The 19,030-nt window shown below is 54.8% G+C and overlaps 1 protein-coding gene across 1 annotated transcript in view; it reads right to left on the bottom strand.

Annotated features, from left to right (window-relative positions):
* Positions 1-19,030, bottom strand: part of RBM19 (RNA binding motif protein 19) — a 119,676-nt gene that overhangs the window by 68,336 nt on the left and 32,310 nt on the right. Inside the window, exons 17-21 of the mRNA XM_080821271.1 lie at positions 18,430-18,608; positions 16,076-16,136; positions 14,205-14,284; positions 11,617-11,672; positions 8,612-8,728 (exon numbers count right to left, since the gene is read on the bottom strand). Of these exons, the coding sequence (XP_080677397.1) occupies positions 8,612-8,728; positions 11,617-11,672; positions 14,205-14,284; positions 16,076-16,136; positions 18,430-18,608 (493 nt within the window). The remainder of the gene's footprint in view (positions 1-8,611; positions 8,729-11,616; positions 11,673-14,204; positions 14,285-16,075; positions 16,137-18,429; positions 18,609-19,030) is intronic.

The following is a 19,030-nucleotide window of genomic DNA, read 5'->3' as shown; positions in this document are numbered from 1 at the left end:
TGTGGTAGCCAACATCTGCAGATGAGCCAGAGCTGCTCCTGGAAGGAAGGCTCGCTGGTACCCCTCGCACACGCATGTGCACATGCACAGAGCGAATGAGAAGCACAACTCTCTGGCACCACCACCGTGGCTGGGGGTTACGCGTGAGCATCACAGGTGAGGAAGTGCGGGGCACGCCGGGCGGGGCCGACGCCTCCCTAGTGCTGCACTCTGCAACCCCCACCCCAAATGTGGCACATCACCCAGCCAGTCACCAGGAACCCCAAACATAGGAGACGTCCTCCATTCCTGTCTGTTGCAGGAGACCCACGAAAACCATCCATCAACAGCAGCCAGCAATCGCACCCGCAGACCGACCCGGGACCCATTTCTACCGCCCACACCTGGTCCAAACCACCGTCCCTCAGGCCCAGGTGGCTGCAAAAAAAACCGCCTTGCAGGTCTCCGCACGCCCGCTCGGACCCTCTTCTCTCAAGCTCTTTTACAAATGAAGTCACCCACCACTCCCTCCGCTCAGAACCTCTCGTGGCTGTGGAATAAAACACAAAGGCCTGAAGAGCAAAGGACCAAGAATGGTCAAGGCAATCTTGGGGAAGAACAAAGACACCAGATATCAAGCTCTTACAAAGCCACAGTAATTAAGACGGTGTGTATTGGCACCAGGATAGACAAATAGACCCAAGGAACAGATTAGAGAGTCCAGAAGCAGACCCTCACATACACAGTCACCTGATTTATGACAAAATCAATACCGCGGAGCAGAGGGGAAAGAATGGCCTTCGCAATAAATGATGTCGGGCCAACTGACCATCCATCGCAGGTTGCGGGGGGGAGCGTGGGGAAGTACCTCGATCTCTACCTCACGCCATATACAAAAATCAATTCCAGAGGGACGGCACACCCAAATGTGAAAGCTCAAAGCTTTTACAGGAAAATAGAAGACTATGTTCGTGAGCTTGGAGGAGGCAGGGATGACTTAAATAGGACACAAAAGGCCTGAAGGCAACTATGAAGGGAACTACGAAGGGGAAAAGTGACAAATGTTAAGATTAAGAGCCGTCTGTTCATCTAAGGACACCACTGAGAGGACGCCATTAAAATACTCACAGAATGGGAGAGGGAGGGTCTGCTACCTTATATCTACCACAGGACTTGAATCCAGAACACGGAAGATTATACAGAAATTAGAAAAATAATAAGGAAAAAAAAAACAGCCAATCCCATTAAAAAAAAATGGGCAGACGACTTGAACAGGCATTCCACAAGTCTCTCAACACATGCTCATAAGGGTATGACAAAACAACTGATTTCCTTAAGTGCAAATTAAAACGACAACGTGATGATGCCGTTACATACACACCAGAATGGCTACAAAAGACAGATGATACCAAGTGTTGGTGAGGACCAAGGGCAGCTGGAACACCCAGACCCATGGGGAGGTACAAACTGACAGAGTTTCTTTGGAAGCCTGTGTGGGATATTTACTAAAGTTGCAATACACACACCCAATGACCCAGCAATTCTAGTCTTACAGGGACACCTACAGAGATGCGTGCACGAGGTCACCAAAAGACACAGGCAAGAATATTCACAGGAGCATTCTGTACTTGAAGTAGCCAAAACCCTGAAAAGGACCCAAGTGCTCGTTGGTAAAACGGATTAAATGTATTCCAACATGCTCACACAATGGAACACTATATGGCCCCGAGGATGAACAGAGCGTGACAATGTAACAGCCCAGAAGAATCTTACAACCAAAAATGTTGAGCAGAGACGCCAGACGCCAAAAAGTAGTTAACAGTGTAATGCCAATGACATAAAGAACAAAAACAGGCCATGCAAATACATGTGTTTAGAAGTCAGGGGAACGATGGGAGGGCAGGGAGTGGGTGGAGGGCAGTGATGGGAACAGGGCACCAGACAGAGAGCGGGCTGGGAAAATTCCGTTTTTTGAGCTGGGTGCTAGTCACACCTGAATAACAAGTTTAAAAACCAGCCAAAGCCCTCCTCGTGGCCCACGAAACTGTGCCCCTGCCCGCTCATCTCATCTCAGTGCTGCCCCTCTGCTCCTGCTCACCCTGCCCATCCCCCTCAGGGGCCAAGCTCATTCCCACCTCTGCGCGTGGCACCTGCCGCAGCTCCCCCCATCTGCAGGTAGCTCACTCCTTCATACCCTCAGGTCCCCACGAGAATGTCCCCTCCTCAGAGAAGCCTCTCCGACTGCCCCCTAAGACCTCCAGTACTGGGTGAGATGTGTCCCCCTAATTCATGCCCAGCACAGCTTACGCTCGGGATTGTACTGGAGATCAGGTCTTTGCAGATGTGATCGTGGTAAGGTGGGGTCATACTGCGTTTGGGTGGGCCCTAAATGCACCAACTGCTGCCCCCAGCTCAGTGGAGAATGAATGCGGGCATCCGTACCGTCCTTTACAAACTCCGCAGAGCGGGAGGGAGGGATGTGTGGGCAGAGCTCAGAGGACTTACGGACTGGCAAAAACACTTCCTAGGATACTATCACGATGGGTACGCGTCATTACGCATTTGTCCGAATGCCCAAGAACGCAACCTCATGCCCACTGCAGACTCTGGGGGACAACGATGGATCAGTGCAGGTTCACTGAATGTAACCAGCGTCCCACTCTGGTGGGGGAGGCGGATAACGGGGAGGCTGTGTATGGGGGGAAGGGGGTATGGACACCGCATACCTTCCTCTCAATGGTGCCGTGACCCTAAAACTGCTCTTAAAGAGGATCTTAAACAACAAAGTCCTTAGCAAAGCAGGAGAAGGGACGTCCCCGATGAGAAAACGGGTCAGGGTGGGGGAAGGCGCCTGCAGAGGCGAACACGGAAACTTGGAGTGGGGCCTCCTATCTCAGCTCAATGGGGGCCAACGGGGTGACAGTTTCACCTGTAAGGTCTGTATGTTTTATAAAAAAGGACAAAAACATTACCATATCTGGGTAATTCATCTAGAAGACAACGCCAAAAACCCCAAGGGCATGCCCCCACTCTGCTGGAGCCCTACGTTTAACTTACTCCAGGGATCACAAACATACCCCATAAAGGGCCAGACCGTCCGTGTGTAATGGGCTTGTGGGTCAGCTGGTCTCAGACACAGCTACTCGACTCTGTGGCCGCGGTGGGCGAGCAGCCGGCCGGCACCAGCATGAATGATGGTGGTCCCACGTGAGGGGTGTTGTGGCCTCCATCTGGGGGCCCCTTGTAGGGGCACATGTGTGGGGATGACCTATGCAGGCAGGGGCAGCCTCCTTACCCCACCCCTTGTAGAACGTGGCCGAGGGGTTTCCCTTCCCTCCACCGACACCCCTTCTCCAGTGGCCCTTCTGGGCTGCCTGAGGAAGGCTGCGCGGTGCAGAGCTTCTCTCCTATGGAGGGTGGCGAGCAGGAAGTGGCCGCGTCAGTCCCAGGCCTCCGCAGAGAGCAGATACCAGGGCTCTTAGCTTTTGGAAAAGCACAGGTGACAACCAGGAGTTAATCAGGCGGTAACCCCACACCTGGGCGAAGGGAACAAGGTGGGGAGCGTGTGAGAACTTGGCAAGGCAGGCTATCCTTGGCCCTCCCTCCACGGTCACGGTCACTGTGAGAGGAAATTAGGAGGAGAGAGGCCAGGGACAACGGACATTGTCCACAAAGCAGGCACAACAGGTGCACTGGGGACAGGAGATGCAAGCTGTGTAATTAAGGCCTCTAGACACCTGTTGGGAGCTCACCCATTCACACCCCTAGCAGGTGGTTCACACCTCTGAGGAACGGAATAACCCAAAAAAAAAAAAAAAAAAAAAAAAAAGGATCAGAGGACCAGATGAAAGATATGAAAGCTCTCCCCATCTGTAGCCCATAGCCACTGCCCTAGCCCCCTGAGGCAGCATTTCTGCTAGAAGCTCCCACCTAACTCCCCTGACCCTTACGGAGAATTCCACGGAGCTGGGCAGGTCTCCAGAGAGAGAGAGACTGGGTGGTGCACCTGCAGAGCTGTGTGGCCCTGGGCAAACTCCCTAACCTCTCTGTGCCTCATGCACCCTGTTTTTATTAGGGTTCCATAAGCAAGGCTGTGCAGAGCATATTATGTGCTTAGCAAACATTTATCGAGCACCCTCTGTGTGCCTGTGGACAGAGCAGTGACCACAGTGGCTGAGATTATAGTCTGGGGGGCTGGGGTGGGTCAGGGACACTAAACCATAGGGACAGATCTCAAAGGGGGGCTGTGAGGGGGGCCGGGAGTTTGAGAGACCAGGACAGGCCGAGCCGTGCCGGCCAGGGGTGAGCTGAAGGCATATTTTAAATCGTTAGTTCCAGCGGGCACGAACCAGGCACCATTCCGGTGGCTTGCAGGCAGGACTGGCTCGCCATTTGCAGGTTCCAGTGTGAAACGAAAACTTAGGGCCTCTTGTCCAGACGATAAGAATTTTAGGACAGCGACACCAGAGCACTGAAGCCAGCACGGGGGTGTCAGGGGGCCACCCAGTCACGCGCACTCAAAGCCCACCCTGCCGGCAGAAACTCCTTCCCAGAAGATCACTGCCTTTCATGAGCTGAGCAACCCAAAGCAAGGCCGCCCATGGGGTACACCCCTGTACCTCTCTGCGCCCTGGGTTCCCCCTCCAGGAGAGGCGCAAGCAGCTCTCGCACGTGGGATGTGGTCAGTCGCTGTCCAACAGCTCAGCTGTTCTCTGAACCATCCCTCTGTCCCAGGGACCTCCAAATCCAGGCTTTCTCCTGGAGGTGAGCAAAGCACCCCACAGATCCACAGGTCCGCACACACGCCTACCTACCCCAGAGCAAATCCAGACAGGAAGGGAAGCTGATTCCCCCTTCTTCTCCTGGAACGGATACTGGCTTAAGACTGTGCACACAGCACAGTGAACCAGGGGGCCACTTCCACCCCTGTTCCAGCTATGGGGTGAGGAGTCTGCTCCCGGCACACATGCACACACCTGCACACTCCAGAGAATCCCCATTTGTCTTCTGCGTTTCCTCTCTGGGGTGGAGAGACCTGTGTCCCCCCATACTGACTCTCTCCAGCCCAGAACCAGCTGCAGAGAAAAAGGATCACAGGGCAGGAGGGACATACTTAGAAAAGGAGAAAAAACACTAAGAAAATGCCCCAGAGGACTGTTGAGGCTCTGCACTGCGGTCAGGCTGTCCAAGGTTCTAAGTCCGGTGCCACCGGTTTTGCGCTGTTTGATAACCACAGCTAATGTTTATAAACCACTGACCCCACAGCAGGCCCCGTATTAAACGCTCCGCACGCAGAATCCCTGAGGCAGTCACGGGCATGGGAGCTGGGTGCCAGTGAGCCAGCGGAAGGCCCAGGGGTGGGAATCCGGGCTGGGGAACGGATTTCCTCCCTGGGAAAGGGAGGCAACACTGCTTTGCAGGCCTGTTGTGGGAAAAACAGACCTGTACTAACACAGAGCAGTGCCCGGCACAGGTTGGGCTGGAAAACGTTACTGGATGATGACAAACACTAACATTTTTACTACGCTGTCCTCGTAAATGACAGCATGCACCATCAGCAGCGTTCCTACTGTTACTTTGTGCCAGGGGAAACTGAGGCCCAGAGGGGCTGTGGCAGAGAAGAGAAGCGCTGTTTCCTAATCCACTGCTGTGTGTACTCTGCCTTTTCTAAAGCACGGGCCTCGAACTGTCCCAGGTGACGATCCCACAGGGATGTGGCTCCGTGGTGGCTCTCGGCCCCTGTCGCAGCTGGGTTCAAGGGGCTGTGCTGTGGCGCGGGCAGGCCTGACTGCAGGCTGCTGGCCTCCAGGGATGGCACAGGCAAACACTGCCTTGGTGGGAAGCTGCTGCCCCAGCTCACAAGCAGGGCCCAGGAGGCAGGGGAGGGCGGGCGAGCTGGGTGCTCTTGACCATGCTGTCCCATGGCTCTACGCTCACTCCTGCGCACCCTGAGCATGTTGCTGTCCGACTGTCACTATCGTTTTGCTCTGTGGTCTCCCACTAACAGTGAAGTCCTCAGGGGAGGAGCCCATCTCTCCTAAAACAGCTACGTGCCCGACACCTAGCACAATGGCCGGTAGGAACAATATGTTCACAAGACAGTGGTTCCACTGACATGATCTCGGGGGCAGTGTCCTTCCAGACCCGGGAGAAGGACAGCAGGCTGCAGAGAGTAGTGACTGCAAACCATGGCTCTGGGACAGACCACTGAATTCCCAGTCCTGGCTTATCTGTGCGTCCTGAGCAGGACGCTTCATGTACCCAAGGTCTCCAGCATCCTTCCGGTGCAAAACAGGGACGAGCATCCCTCTGCCGAAGCAGGGCTGCACAGCTTAAAGGAGAAGACACGGCACTAGCAGATCCACAGTCAGGGCCCGACACAGAGCAAGCGCTCCATTAGAGGGAGCTAGGATTCTGATAACAGCTGTAAGGACAAGCCCGCAAAACCTGCCTGCAAAATGGATCAGGCTGGTTCCCCTCAATCCTGAAATCCTCCCCTAGCTCTGACCTTTGCTGGCCACTGGCTTTGTCTGAAATCGGGTCTGTGGTTTCGAGGACAAGCTTAGCCCCCCTGAGAAGGCTCACAGCGACCCCTGCTGCCCGCTGCTGGGAACTGCCTCCACCCCCCCAGCCCGAGTGCACAACAAAGCAAGGTGAGCACTCCAAGCCGGTTTTCCGTTCGTTTCCAAGGGCTGGCGGGAACTACCGTCACAACAATGGCAGGGAGAAGAGACGCCGCGCGTAATTAAGTTCGGTAGACACTAATTCCCTGTCTTCTGAAAATAAATATAAAGCGAGAGATCAAACACAGCGCTTTCCCTTCCCGTCTCGGTCTTTTGTTTCCCTGGATAAGTGTCATCCTAGATACACTGCGGAAACAAGTGAAACTGTCATTTCGGCGGGATACTATTTCCTGATCAACACGTGCTGTTTGCAGCAATCCTGTTTTGATCTGGCAGTTCTTAAATTGGACTCTCTTTTAAAAAGTAGAAGCATGTTAAAACAAGCAGGCGCGTGGGGCTGAGGATACAGGCTCTCCTGTAACGACCTCGCTGGCATACTCCTCTTGACTCGTCTCCCTGGGTGCGGGGAAATGGAAAATGTCCCCCCAGGTTGTGACCCCATCTCACCAGGCTGTTGCTGCCCCGTGGGGGACCCGGGATCACAGCTAAGACTCAGCTGCTAGGAGCCGGCAGGGATGGCGTCTGCACCAGCACCCGCTAACCATGCCTGTTAATGAACGGCACGCCGGCAGACGGTGTGGCACAGAGGCGAGAGGGATGGCGAGTTTTGAAGCAAATCCCACAAACGGCTCCCTACCCTTTACACCAAATGAGTGCACAGCGGTAGAGTACATACAAAGATACTTACTTCCTTCTAGTCCCCAAAATACAGGATTTCTAGTTTGCATCCACAGCTGACCTTGGCAAGTTAACCTAATGAATAAGATACTGACCGATGATTCTAATGGGGACCTAGCTCTCTTGATCCTGCAGGCCAGGAGGCTGTAGGTTCCGGGGGGCCCCCAACAATCAGAATGTAATTCCAACTGCCATTACATTCTGAGGGCTAGATGGTCTCTCTCTGTGCCACCCAGCACCCGCCTGGGGAGGGCCCTGGCTTTAAACATCTTCCTGTGATGCCCTCCATAGAGACGTCTGACCCAGGGCTTGGCTCTGGGCGCCACCTCACTAATCTCCAATGCTCAACCGTGTAATGTCTCAGCACGGGGGTTGCAAAGTGGTGGCTCTTGGGTTATATCTGGCCACGGACAGAGACTTTGTCCTGTACCATGTTTGTTTTCAGAAAGTAAATTAGTTGCTAACTTATTCCCCCCAAAATCTAGACTGCTGGTTTCTCTTTCGAAATGTGGGAAAACTGGTCTGATTACACCCACCTTTCTACAGAGCATCACGACTGGCCTTCCAGCTGCCAGTGCTCCCCGAGTCTGCTCTTCCAGGTCCCAGAACCTGGAATTTCCGACCCTGTGCTAGTGTCTGCTGTCGGACGGCATGATTTATACAGGTGATTCATTCTTAATGCGAAACAGTCTCTCCGTAAGTAGCAATGTAGACAGAAGTGCCCAACTCTGGCTGGTCGGTAGAACCAGAACCCCTGGGGAGCTCTGATCAAAATATCAGTGTCTGTCCCCTCCTCCGCCCACCCCCCACCAACAAAATCCAGCTCCCTGGGCGTGGGGTCTGAGTAAAGGTATGTCTATGAAAGTCACCAAGTGACTCGAAAATACCAAGAAGGCGGAGAACCACTGGCTTAGACCAGAGGAGTGCCTTGGGAGGAAGAACTTCAGGCAGATGGTGGGCAGAGCTGAGCTTTAGCCACGTGGCTCCTGCCCCGACCTGCTGCGCGTGCAGATGGAGATCAGCCTCCCTTTCTTTCTGTCTCACCTCCGGAGGAGGCGGCCTGGCTGTTGCGAGATTTTTCTGTGCACTGCTCTGGAAAGCAGTGCGTGAGTGTGAGGCAGAGATATCAGAGGCAGCCGAAAGATGACCTCTGAGAGACCACAGGCTGGCCTCTGGCGGAGCCATCAGAGGACCGTAAGGCCGCCTCCTCCAAGGATCCGGCGGCCTCCCCACCCACACCCTGCGCCTCGGACCGAACCAGCGCTTCTCACCTGAAGAGCTCACGGATCTCCCGGCTATCAGCCTGGAACGGGATGTTGCGCACCAGGATCTTGGACGTGGTCTGCTTTCTGGGAACTTGTTTCTTGCGAGCGGATGTCAGGGCTGGCCTGGACGGTCGGGGAAAAGGGTTCCGGTTATTCAGGGTATAGGCTGCCCTCCACAGACTCCCCTGCCCTTCCTCTCTGTGCAGGTGAGGGAGTCAAGGAGTCACTGTGGACGAGCCAGAGATGAAATGGGAGGGAAGTGGTCTCCCGTGGGGGACATGACCATGTTCTCAAAACGGCCGTGGACCAGTCAGGCCACCTGCCCACCTTTGGGTCTCTCCTGCCCATCATCTGAGAGACCCAGGGGCCAGCAGGGACTGGAGACAGGAACCCTGACGAGGGTGAGGCCCATTCCACACCATATCCAGTCTCCACTGTCCCTTTCGGGATGCAGCAAGACCCCGAGTGGCCCACAGGGCTTATCGGAGACTTCCCACCACTCACCCGAGGCTCATCATCCCAAAGCCCTAGAGTAGTTTCTGGCCTGGGACGTGGGCTGGGGGTTAGAGAGGAAACCGATCCGGGGGCTCAGGGTCCTTTCCAATGTGTCCCCATCTCACATGCACTCCTGCATCAAAGCGGGGCAGGGCTGTGAGCAAGGAGCTGATAATTGGGCTGTGGAAGCCCAGTCGGACACGCAGGATCTGAATGATCTTGGGCAAGTAACTTGGCCTCTCTGGGCCTCCGTTTCCTCAACTGCACAATGGCCTTAATAAAAGGGCTGGCCTCGTCATACTGTTTGAGGACATGTCGAACACTCTGCACGGTGCCCACCATGAGCTAAACATTCCATAAACGGCAGCAAGTTGTCATAAAGACAATTGTTACCACTCGCTTCCTTCGGGCCTGCTCTGCGTCACCTCCTCGAAGGAGGCGCTCCCTAAGGATCGCCACGTAAAACAGCAACTCACCCCCCCACCCCGGCTGCGTTTTCCTTTCTGGCATTCGCCACCACCTAACCGCATCGTATGTATTTGCTCGTGTTTCCCTTTGCAGTCTGTCCTCTAGAGCTGTGCTGTCCAATATCGTGGCCACGAGCCACACATGGCCGGTTAAATCTAAGTGAAAATAAAATTCAAAACTCAACCCCTCCGTTGTGGGAGAGCCAGCCTCCAAGATGGCCTCTGTGAGCCCTGCCTCACAGTATTCATGCCCCTGGGGAGTCCTCTCCTGGGCTCTGTGTGACCAACGGAAGACAGATGCCAACAGTGACTCCTGAGACGAGGTCGGCAAAGAAACTGTTGCCTCCTTCTTGCTGCCCCTTGGACCTCTCAAGTCTGTGGGAAACAGGAACACAGGCTGCGCCAACAGCCGTGTGAGGGCGCCATCTTGGAAGGGGATCCTTTAGTCCCGGGCGGCCTTCAGATGAGGCTGCAGCCCTGGCCGACATCCTCATGGTAACCTCGAGAGACCGGGAGACGGAAGTCCCCCGCAGAGCCGCTCCCGAGTTCCTGAGCCGCGGAGACCATACGATAATAAATGTTTGCTGCTTCAAGCTAGGCCTGGGATACCATTATGCAGCAATAGAAAATACAACAGCGCCCCCCCCCAACCCGTTAAGTGCTCAAATGCCACATGTAGCAAGTGGTCGCCGTATTGGACGGCACAGATGCAGAACATCAGAGAGGAATGTCACCACTGTAGAAGGTTCTACCAAATACACGGCCCCAGAACGTGAGCACCGCCAAGGAAACTCCATTCCCAGCAACTGGGCAGAGTATCCGGAACACAGCGGGTTCTCTCTGGTGTTTTGTTGAATAGAAAGATGACTCGATCAGCACTGGCTGGGCACTGAAAGCTCACAAGGTGACTTTAGCTTGACTCCCTGCAGACAGGGTATGGAAAGGAAAGATCGCCACCGCCGGTGGAGTGCTCATGGGCATGGCATGTGCCAGGCGCTTCACGCACAGCCTCCAGCTGGTACGTTTTACTTCACAGGCCAAGTCAGCCACCCAAGGTCACGAGGCTCTGGGACTAGAACCCACAGCTATGGGGCCGAGTGCCTGGAATCCCACTGTTCCCTCAAGGCTCAGGACCCGTCCCGTACCAGGCCTTCTCCTCCCAAAGGGTACTCCCTTGGCACAGACCAGGCTGGGCGAGCCATACCAGAGGTGGCCTGGGGGCTGGGTTCACGAGCAGCTTTGAGAACAGAGAGGGAAGAGAAAGCAGCGGCTCCAGGCCAGCCCCGGGCAGCTCATCGGCTCAACGACCACAACAAACAAACAACCTGCTGGAAACTACCAAAGAAACATCTCAAACCGGCCCTAGGACCGTCAGAGGCAGTCACTCCACCACCCGAGGCGGGTAGAAGACCACGACGATGACAGTCTAACGCCTGATGCTCGGCGCATGGCGGGCTGGGCACCATTCGAGGCACTTCAGGGGGATCAACTCATTTAGATGTATGAGTGGGCAGAGGACAGGAACAAAACTAAATTCTTAGGAAAAAACCCCACTACTTCCGGAAACTGGTCACTGGGCAGACTAGTCTGTCTCCATCTCTAACGCCTACCGAATCTCTTTCGAATTAACTAGAGGCTGTCTCTGGTTTCTGTTGTCCAGCTCCAGGAAAGAAAGCCCCATAAAGGTGGATGTCTAAGTTTTTCTTGCTTCTCTCGCTCATCCAAAGCCCCAGCAACTTGCAACTCACTGATGGGTTATTTGTATCACCAAGATGAGCAGGACGTGGTTATTTTTCCTACTCTTGCTCCTTCGATGACGATACATGTGCGTGAAGCATTGACTCAAAGACCAGAGCGGTCCCGGTTCATCACAGAAATGGGCCTTGGAGCTGGCAAATGGGACACCAGCTTCATGAAGAAGAGCCCCACACGGTGAGGGGTTCCGGCTAGGGTGGGGGGCAGGGCGGTCATGGCAAGGGTCTGGGGCACCAGCACCAGGCAGAAGGGACTGCCCCGGGTCAAAGCAAAGATGGGGCATTGAAGACTCACTTGGTGGCTCGTTCTGAGATCCTCACTTCCAGCTTGTGGCCGTCCACGACGTGACCCTAAGAGATAAGACAACACAGCCTGTCACTCTGTCCTCCCAGAAATACTCACCTGCACCCCCTGCCCTTCACCAGAGCGGGCTTCTGCGGAGGGGAAGGGAAATCTCAGAAGGAAGATGTTCCCAGGCAGAGGGGCCAGCTGGAATCAAGGACAGAGAACAGCTTCTCCTGGAAATGGCTCATGCTGAGCCCAGGCAGCAGCTGCTGGTCACGGAGACCCAGCCTTCCGATGTCCTCTCGAGCCACACGTGGGCCTTGACCTTTATGCCACTGGAGGGACACAGAATTTTCCATCGTGTGTAAGCGTCTGCAGGGAGAGAAAGCCCCTTCGGTCTGGCTTGCAGAGCGAGAGAGTTCAGGTTGGATTGGATGCTTAAAAAAAAAAAAATTTCTAACCCACAGAGGAGTTCCGAGGGAAGCGAGGCTCTCACGTGGGTCCCTTAAGGCAAAACTGGCGAATTAACAAACTCACCCTCGAAAATTGCTTAAATCTCCCATAAAATACACCATGCATAGTTCCATGTAAACAATTCTTGGAGGCAACTGTGCGCGTACTTGTGCGCACGGGGAGGTACAGAACGTAAAGTGGGAGGCGTGCGGGGTGGAGTTTTACAGAAGCCTGCAGCACGTGGCACGTGATAATGAGGCTGCACTGCCAGGGTCTCTTCAAAAATGACAACAAATCACACTCCAGAGATCTGGTAATGCTTGCGACCCGCCTCCCCAAGAGGCAGCAATGGGCCGAAGCCAAGAAGTGGGTGCCCCTTTGGGCAGGCCCCAGGTGCCGGGGTTCTGTTCTGGGTAATGCCTGCCTTTTCGTCCCTCATGCTCCCGCGCCCCCCCACCCCCCTTACTCCCCCACCCCCGCCATCACCGAGGGCATGTGAGTCTGAGCCCCGGTGGAGAGCAGAGAGCCTTTCAAAGACAGCAGAGGCCCCAGGGGACTCCCTTCCCCATCGTCATACCCCAAACCAACTCAGCCCTTTGTGAAGTGGCTTCGAGCCAAGGTCATCAAAATTCTACAAAAACAATCACATCAGCCAAGTGCCCGGCTACATTTCCGATAGCCCCGAGGCCATTCCCCTGCAGGGGAAGCTCTGCTGAGACAGGGAGGGCGGCCCTGGGTGGGTGTCCTTTCCACACTGAGAACAGCCCAGCTGGGCCCAGCCTAGGTGCACCTCGCACAGGGAGGAGAGCTGGGGAATGGTGTGCTGCCGGCCGTACCCTGGCTTGTAAACTGGGCTCTATTTTACTTTCCCACTGCTGGGCCTCATGCCAGGCAGGCCATGCCCTCCCTTTTTCCTGGGCCACAGTTCTCTCCTCCCTAGAGAACTGGACATGTAACATCCTGAGTATGGCTTAAAAGGATCCCTGAGCCTCTGGACGCCCTTCCATGGACTTGGGTCTAGAAGCCTGATCTAGAGGAAGGATCACGAGTGCTCTGGCTGCAGGAGAGAAAGGCAGGTGGCAGCGGGGAGCAAGTGGGTCTACAGAAAGAAAGAGGTGCGTGAGGGGGCACTCCTCCTTATCCCCTCCGCCAAAGGCCCTGGGGATGGGGGGCAGCAGGGAAAAGCGTTGAGGACACTGTCCCGAGCAGAGGCCTGGCTTACTAGGGGGCACAAATTCCAGGCTGTCCCACTCCCTGTGGCCCCAGTTCAGCATCTTTCCCACTCCCCCTCCTGAGGGCCCTGCAGGAAAGCACTGTTCTTTTCTCTGAAAAGGATGCGGAGTCTCTCTGTCCAAATAGCTTGGAGTTGAGATCCCTTGTCCCTACTGCCTCCACCCTGGCCCAGGCCAAAAGCCTTTCCTGCTCTGCACAGCAGTTTGAGGGACTGACTGGAAGCATAAACCAGTCCCCTCCCTGGTGTGCTCCAAGCCCTCTGACGGAATCTCACTGCCTTACACTGGATTCCATGGTCCTTAAAATGCCTACAAGATCCAGATCTAGGCACCACCGACCCCACACCTCCCCCTGCCACACTGGCCTCTTTCTGCCTCTCAAACAGACTCAGTTCACTCCTATCTTAGAGTCCCTGCCTCAGGGCCTTTGCACACGCTGCCCCCGCCAGACTGCTTCCCCCCCAGATCTTTATGTAGCTGACTTCTTCTTGTCAGTTAGGTATTAGCTCAACTGTCACCTCCTGAGAGTGGCCTCCCCTGACCACACAGTGTAAAGTAGCCCTCCCAGCCCATCCAAGTGCCTGCTTCATTTCCATCGAAGCACTTCTCATGACCTGGTCCAGTGTATTTACTCAGAGGTCCGTTCTGCCAGGCTTCCCCACACCAGGCACAGAGCTGTGGCTTAATGAACACATGGCAGTGATGACAGAGTGCTGAGGAGGGTTCTTAATTTTTCTTGGGCCACAGTTCTCTCCTCCCTAGAGAACTGGAGGAAGTGAGGGGTCTGGGAAAATGTGCACTTCTTGAAATTCTCGCTCAATTTCGGGAGCACTGACAGGTGCCCCTCCCCACCCCCCACCTCCACTACCTGCCAAGTGCCTCCGGGGACCTCGGCTGAAATCCCCACCTTACCTGGAGCTGCCTGAGCGCCTTCTGGGCCTGCTCTGGCTTCCTGTATTCCACGAATCCAAATCCCATGGAGAGCAGCGCTCCTGAAGGAGAGAGGCAGAAATCACTGGGGTGAGGTGGGGCGGCGGGGCAAGAAGGCGAAGAAAGCACGAGCCCAAGTGCAAGGTTCCAGCAGGCCCCTGGGTGTCCACTCCTTGCTCTCTTCCTCATACCCCTCCGTTTCCAAAAAGATTTCCGCTCCTGGCTCACCATGGATTACCAGTCATCTTGAAGAACCAGTCAATGAAGTTATAGAGCCGTCACCTGAGGCCCAGTCGACTGTTAATTAACAGATGATTGACATGATAATTAACTTCGTAATAGAATTCCGCCTTTGGGAGGGAGAAGGAACGAACACGGATGACCATCGCCATGACAAGCGGCGCAGCGTCTGCCTAGGCCGTCCCCTGCTTCCACACATGACGCAGAAGATGAACGTGTGTGTGAAAGCCAAAGTTACCGGAGACTTCTCCTTTGTGGGTCTTTCCGACCATCCGATTACAGCTGCTCCTGGGGTTCAGATGCCGAGGTCAGATGGGGAGGGCGGCTGCATTGTGCAGACCTCTCTGGTCCCCCACTTCTAAGGCCGTGAGGAGCAAGGGACAGCTCGGAAGTTTATTGGACACACTTGCTTCCCGACTTGAGATCTGTGCGTGTTCTGTACGTATGTAGAATTTGGGGGGGGGGGCAGCTCGTATCTTACGGGGCATTCGTCTGGTTACACCTTGCCCTACAGCCAGGATGTGACACGTGCCTCCTCCCCCCCCAACCCCACACGATACAGATGCGTTCATTTCATTCTTCCGTTTTGTCACAGTTGAACTCAGAGGGCTGGCTCAAGTCTGATGGGTTCAAATGAGGACTGAGATATACACCTTCAATTCGCTCGCCGGTCCCGTCTTTGCCTCTACTGTACTGTTTTAAAACCCGAGACCCGACCGCGTGGACCGCTGGCTTGCGTTTCCATGCACAACCCCGTGCTATCGAATGAGGCCCCGATGCCATAAGGAAGTCCACGGAATTGTCCACACGTGGCCCTGTGGGCCACAGATGGGAACCTCAGACAGACCCGTTGGCTGCCAGGCAGTGCTACCCTGTGACAACCATGAACACTGGTTTCCTCAGTGGATACTGGAAAGCACTGAAGATCAGGTAACTCTTGCTAAAGTAGGCTGATGGGTGCTCCTGAGGGCCCAAAGGTTGGCTCCACAGCGTCTGATGCCTGAGAGTGGGGCAGTGACCCTACAACCCACAGAGGCAGCCCCAGGCAGAGCTGGGGGCCCCTCTACCAGCCCGACTCACCGCTGGGACGTCAGGGGTCACCTCCCTTCCTAAAGCCCCTGCAAGTGAGCCTTCACGTCGCTCACTTGGTACTTAGCTGCCTTTCTTGTGTCCCAAACTAGCTCTGCAGCTCCTGGAGAACAGGCTTGGTAGAATGTTCCAGAGGTTCTACATCTGGGTTATTTCTCTTGGAAGACCCAGGATTGGTCTCTGCCTGTTCTCCAGGACATTTCCAGAGCCCAGAGGTACTGGGAGGAGGGAGAGGTTTCTGCTACGGTACAGTGTCAACCCTAGCGGCCTATCAAATGCACTACTGAGACCAGGGGACAGTCCAAGGTCCAAGGCAAAGAGTCTAAATGCAGAAGACCCTGACGGGCACGGCTGCCTCCACGGAACATGGCAAGTCTCTGGGGACAAAGAGGGACCATTTCAGGTGGGCCACGTGACAGCGTGAGGGCTTTCCAAATGAGCAAGTGAGAGTTACCCTCGCCCCCCAACCCAAAGCCACAGGTCCTTTTGCAATCATCCTTTCTGACCGGTTTCGTAAGGAATACCTGCTTTGTTCTTCTTCTTGGAAACAGAACAGCTTTTCACCGTCCCCGCTTTGGAAAACACCTGGAAAGGAATGTTAACGTGTGTCAGCAGTATTTCAGGCTAACTCTGCAACTGGTGCAGGCGCATCCTGAAAGACAGAGGCTACGGATGGGGCCAGGGGCCCCAAGAGGCCAGGACTAACAGAGCTAACACCCAGATCCCGCCTGAGGTGCAGACACTTACAGACTCTTAATCCTAAGTGTCAGACCCTTGGATTATCTCGTTCGTCCTAATCAGATCTTTAAAACCACTCTACCAGGGGCGCCTGGGTGGCTCAATCAGTCAAGCATCTGCCTTCGGGTTAGGTCATGATCCTGGGGTCCTGGGATCAAGCCCCATGTCGGGCTCCCTGCTCAGCGGGGAGCCTGCTTCTGCCTCTCCCTTTGCCCCTCTCCCTGCTCCTCTCTCTCTTCCACGCTCTCTCTCTCAAATAAGTAAGTAAATAAATAAATAAAATCTTAAACCAAAAAACCACTCCATGGGAAGATTCACCTAACAACCCCATTTTACAGATGGGGAAACCAAGGCACAGACAGGCTAAAGAACTCACCCAGGATTGCACTGTTAGCCAAGAGTGAGGCCGGGGGGCTCCTGGGTGGCTCAGTGGGTTAAGCCTCCACCTTTGGCTCAGGTCATGATCTCAGGGTCCTGGGATCAAGCCCCGCATCGGGCTCTGGGCTCACTGCGGAGCCTGCCTCTTTCTCTCTACCTGCCTCTCTGCCTACTTGTGATCTCTGTCTGTCAAATAAATAAATAAAATCTTTAAAAAAAAAAAAAAAAAGAGTGAGGCCAGGATCCACGTCCAGGCAAGTCTGACCCCAAACCTGGGGCAACACGAGGGGAACCCTGTGGGCTGGGCGCTGCTCCCCGCAGTGCCTCCGATGGGCTTGTGGCCCTGGGACAGTGACCTAACCTCCTGAAGCTCAGACCTTACACCATGCGTGCGGAACCTGGATGTCACCCTAGCGGTGACTCCCAGCTCCTGAGTCTAAAGCTCGGGTGCATCTTCTAGGAAACGATTCCTGATGACGTTCCCATACTGGACCTGGGAGAGCCGCACAGCAGAAATGAACACAAACGACACGCTGTTTTCCCCTCTTCCGAGCAATCCGGCATCACCGGGACCTGCCTCTTTACAAAAGCAAACCCAGCCCAGGCCAAAACGGATTCAGAAAGCAGCCAACGAGAAGTCCCAGGGTGCCTTTCCGGTTGCTCCACATGGTGAATCTTTGCCCCAAAGGTGCTGCTGCTTTGGCTGCCGTGTCCCTCTGCCGCGGCTGCTCTCCCAGTCGGCAAGAGGACAGTCACGGCACAGAGACTTAGCCAGATGGCCTCAGCGGAGGTTCTGTTCTCTTTTGCCTCCCCAAAAAGGAGACACCTCAATCTCTCTCTCCAGATGCAGGCTTGCTCCCCCACCCCCAACCGCACCGTTCCTCTGGAACTCAGTGGACCTCGTTCCCCCATCTTGAGTCCATCTGTGGGATTTTGGAACTCAAAAGAATTTTTAGAAGCCACTGAGTTCAATCCTTACGGCCATCTTGTTTTTTTCAGAACCAGTCCATGGCTGTCAGCCTGATAGTAATCATTGGCATTGGAAAAAAAAAAAAAAGTGCCAAACCTAGTTCACAGAAATCTCCCCACAGTTCTCAGCCCAGTGGGGACCTTGCAGACCCTAATCCTTTGGAACCGGAGGCCCCATTTCCCTATCTCTGGCCAAGTCCTTCTCAAGGGCCCCCAACCCCACTCAGGATAGGACCCACCTGACATTTCCCAGACAACAACTTGGAGATGCCCATCTTGGTACCCTCTGCCCCACCCCCCAAGAATGCACAAACCCCCATCCCATCCATGGATTTCAGGCAGGGCTGCCCTACACTCATTCCCGTGTCTTCTGTCTGCTCCCATCAGGCCAGGAGGTTGTGCTAACATTTGCTTTTGGGTGGTTAACGCCACAGAAACAATTGATGGGGCGTCGGGGGGTGGGGTGGGGGATGGCTTTGTTTTCTGAATGTGCAATGCTAACACGCACAGACGACAGCTTTCACACTGCACACGCCTCCCCAGCCGCCCTGACACGTCCCCTTCCATGTCTGTGGGTGCCCCTCCCAGCCCCCAGGCTGGTCTGCCCACAGCTCAGGTCCCTGGGGGAGATGCCGACAGGACAGCCCAGCAGAGATGTGGAGGGGCTGGTTACTCGTTGTGCGGCCCCATATCAGCGTGAACCAGATTTACCAGCCGAATAAACCATCCAGAATGTCAGCAGACGGGCTTCCCCGCCCCACGATCTCCTTCCCCGTTCTCAGCCATCACTCACTTCCTTCAGGGTCTCCTCCGTCGTGTTGAAGTTGAGATTTTTAATAAACAGAGTACACCCAGGGAGGCTCTCTTCCTCCTCCTCCTCTTCCTCTTCCTCCTCTTCTTCCACCTTCGCTGGACTGTCTGCAGCTCCTCCCTCTGCTGGCTTTTCATCTTCTGGGGTCTTGTTGTCTGGCACTGGGTCCCCCCAAAACACAATACCATTAGATGTCAAACCCATCAAAGGTCTAAGCCCCGGGGCCTAAAGCACGGAACCTGCTAGACCAGAGGGGTTCCGACTCTGTGCGGGAGGCATTGGGAAGGGGCATGGATTCCCAGCAACCGTGGGGTTCTAGCTGCTCTTTGGGGGAAGCTATGGGGAGACCGGGAGGGGGGCGAGGCTGTCCTGCCTCCAGCCACTCTTTTAAACAGAAAGGAACAAGAAACACAGACCAGAAGTCTGAGCCACGGACCAAGCCCTGCTAATGTGAGCCTCAAAATAAATTACGGTGTGAACTGTTCTACTGAACGCAAAACCGAAGTAACGTGTTACTTTTCCGCAAAAGCGACACGGAGCGAACTTTCAAATTAAAATGGGACTCAAAACTTACAAAAAATTA

Source organism: Martes martes, assembly GCF_963455335.1.
Source record: "Martes martes genome assembly, chromosome: 13".
NCBI classification, from domain to species: Eukaryota; Metazoa; Chordata; class Mammalia; order Carnivora; family Mustelidae; genus Martes; species Martes martes.
This window is presented reverse-complemented; position numbering and strand designations above follow the sequence as displayed.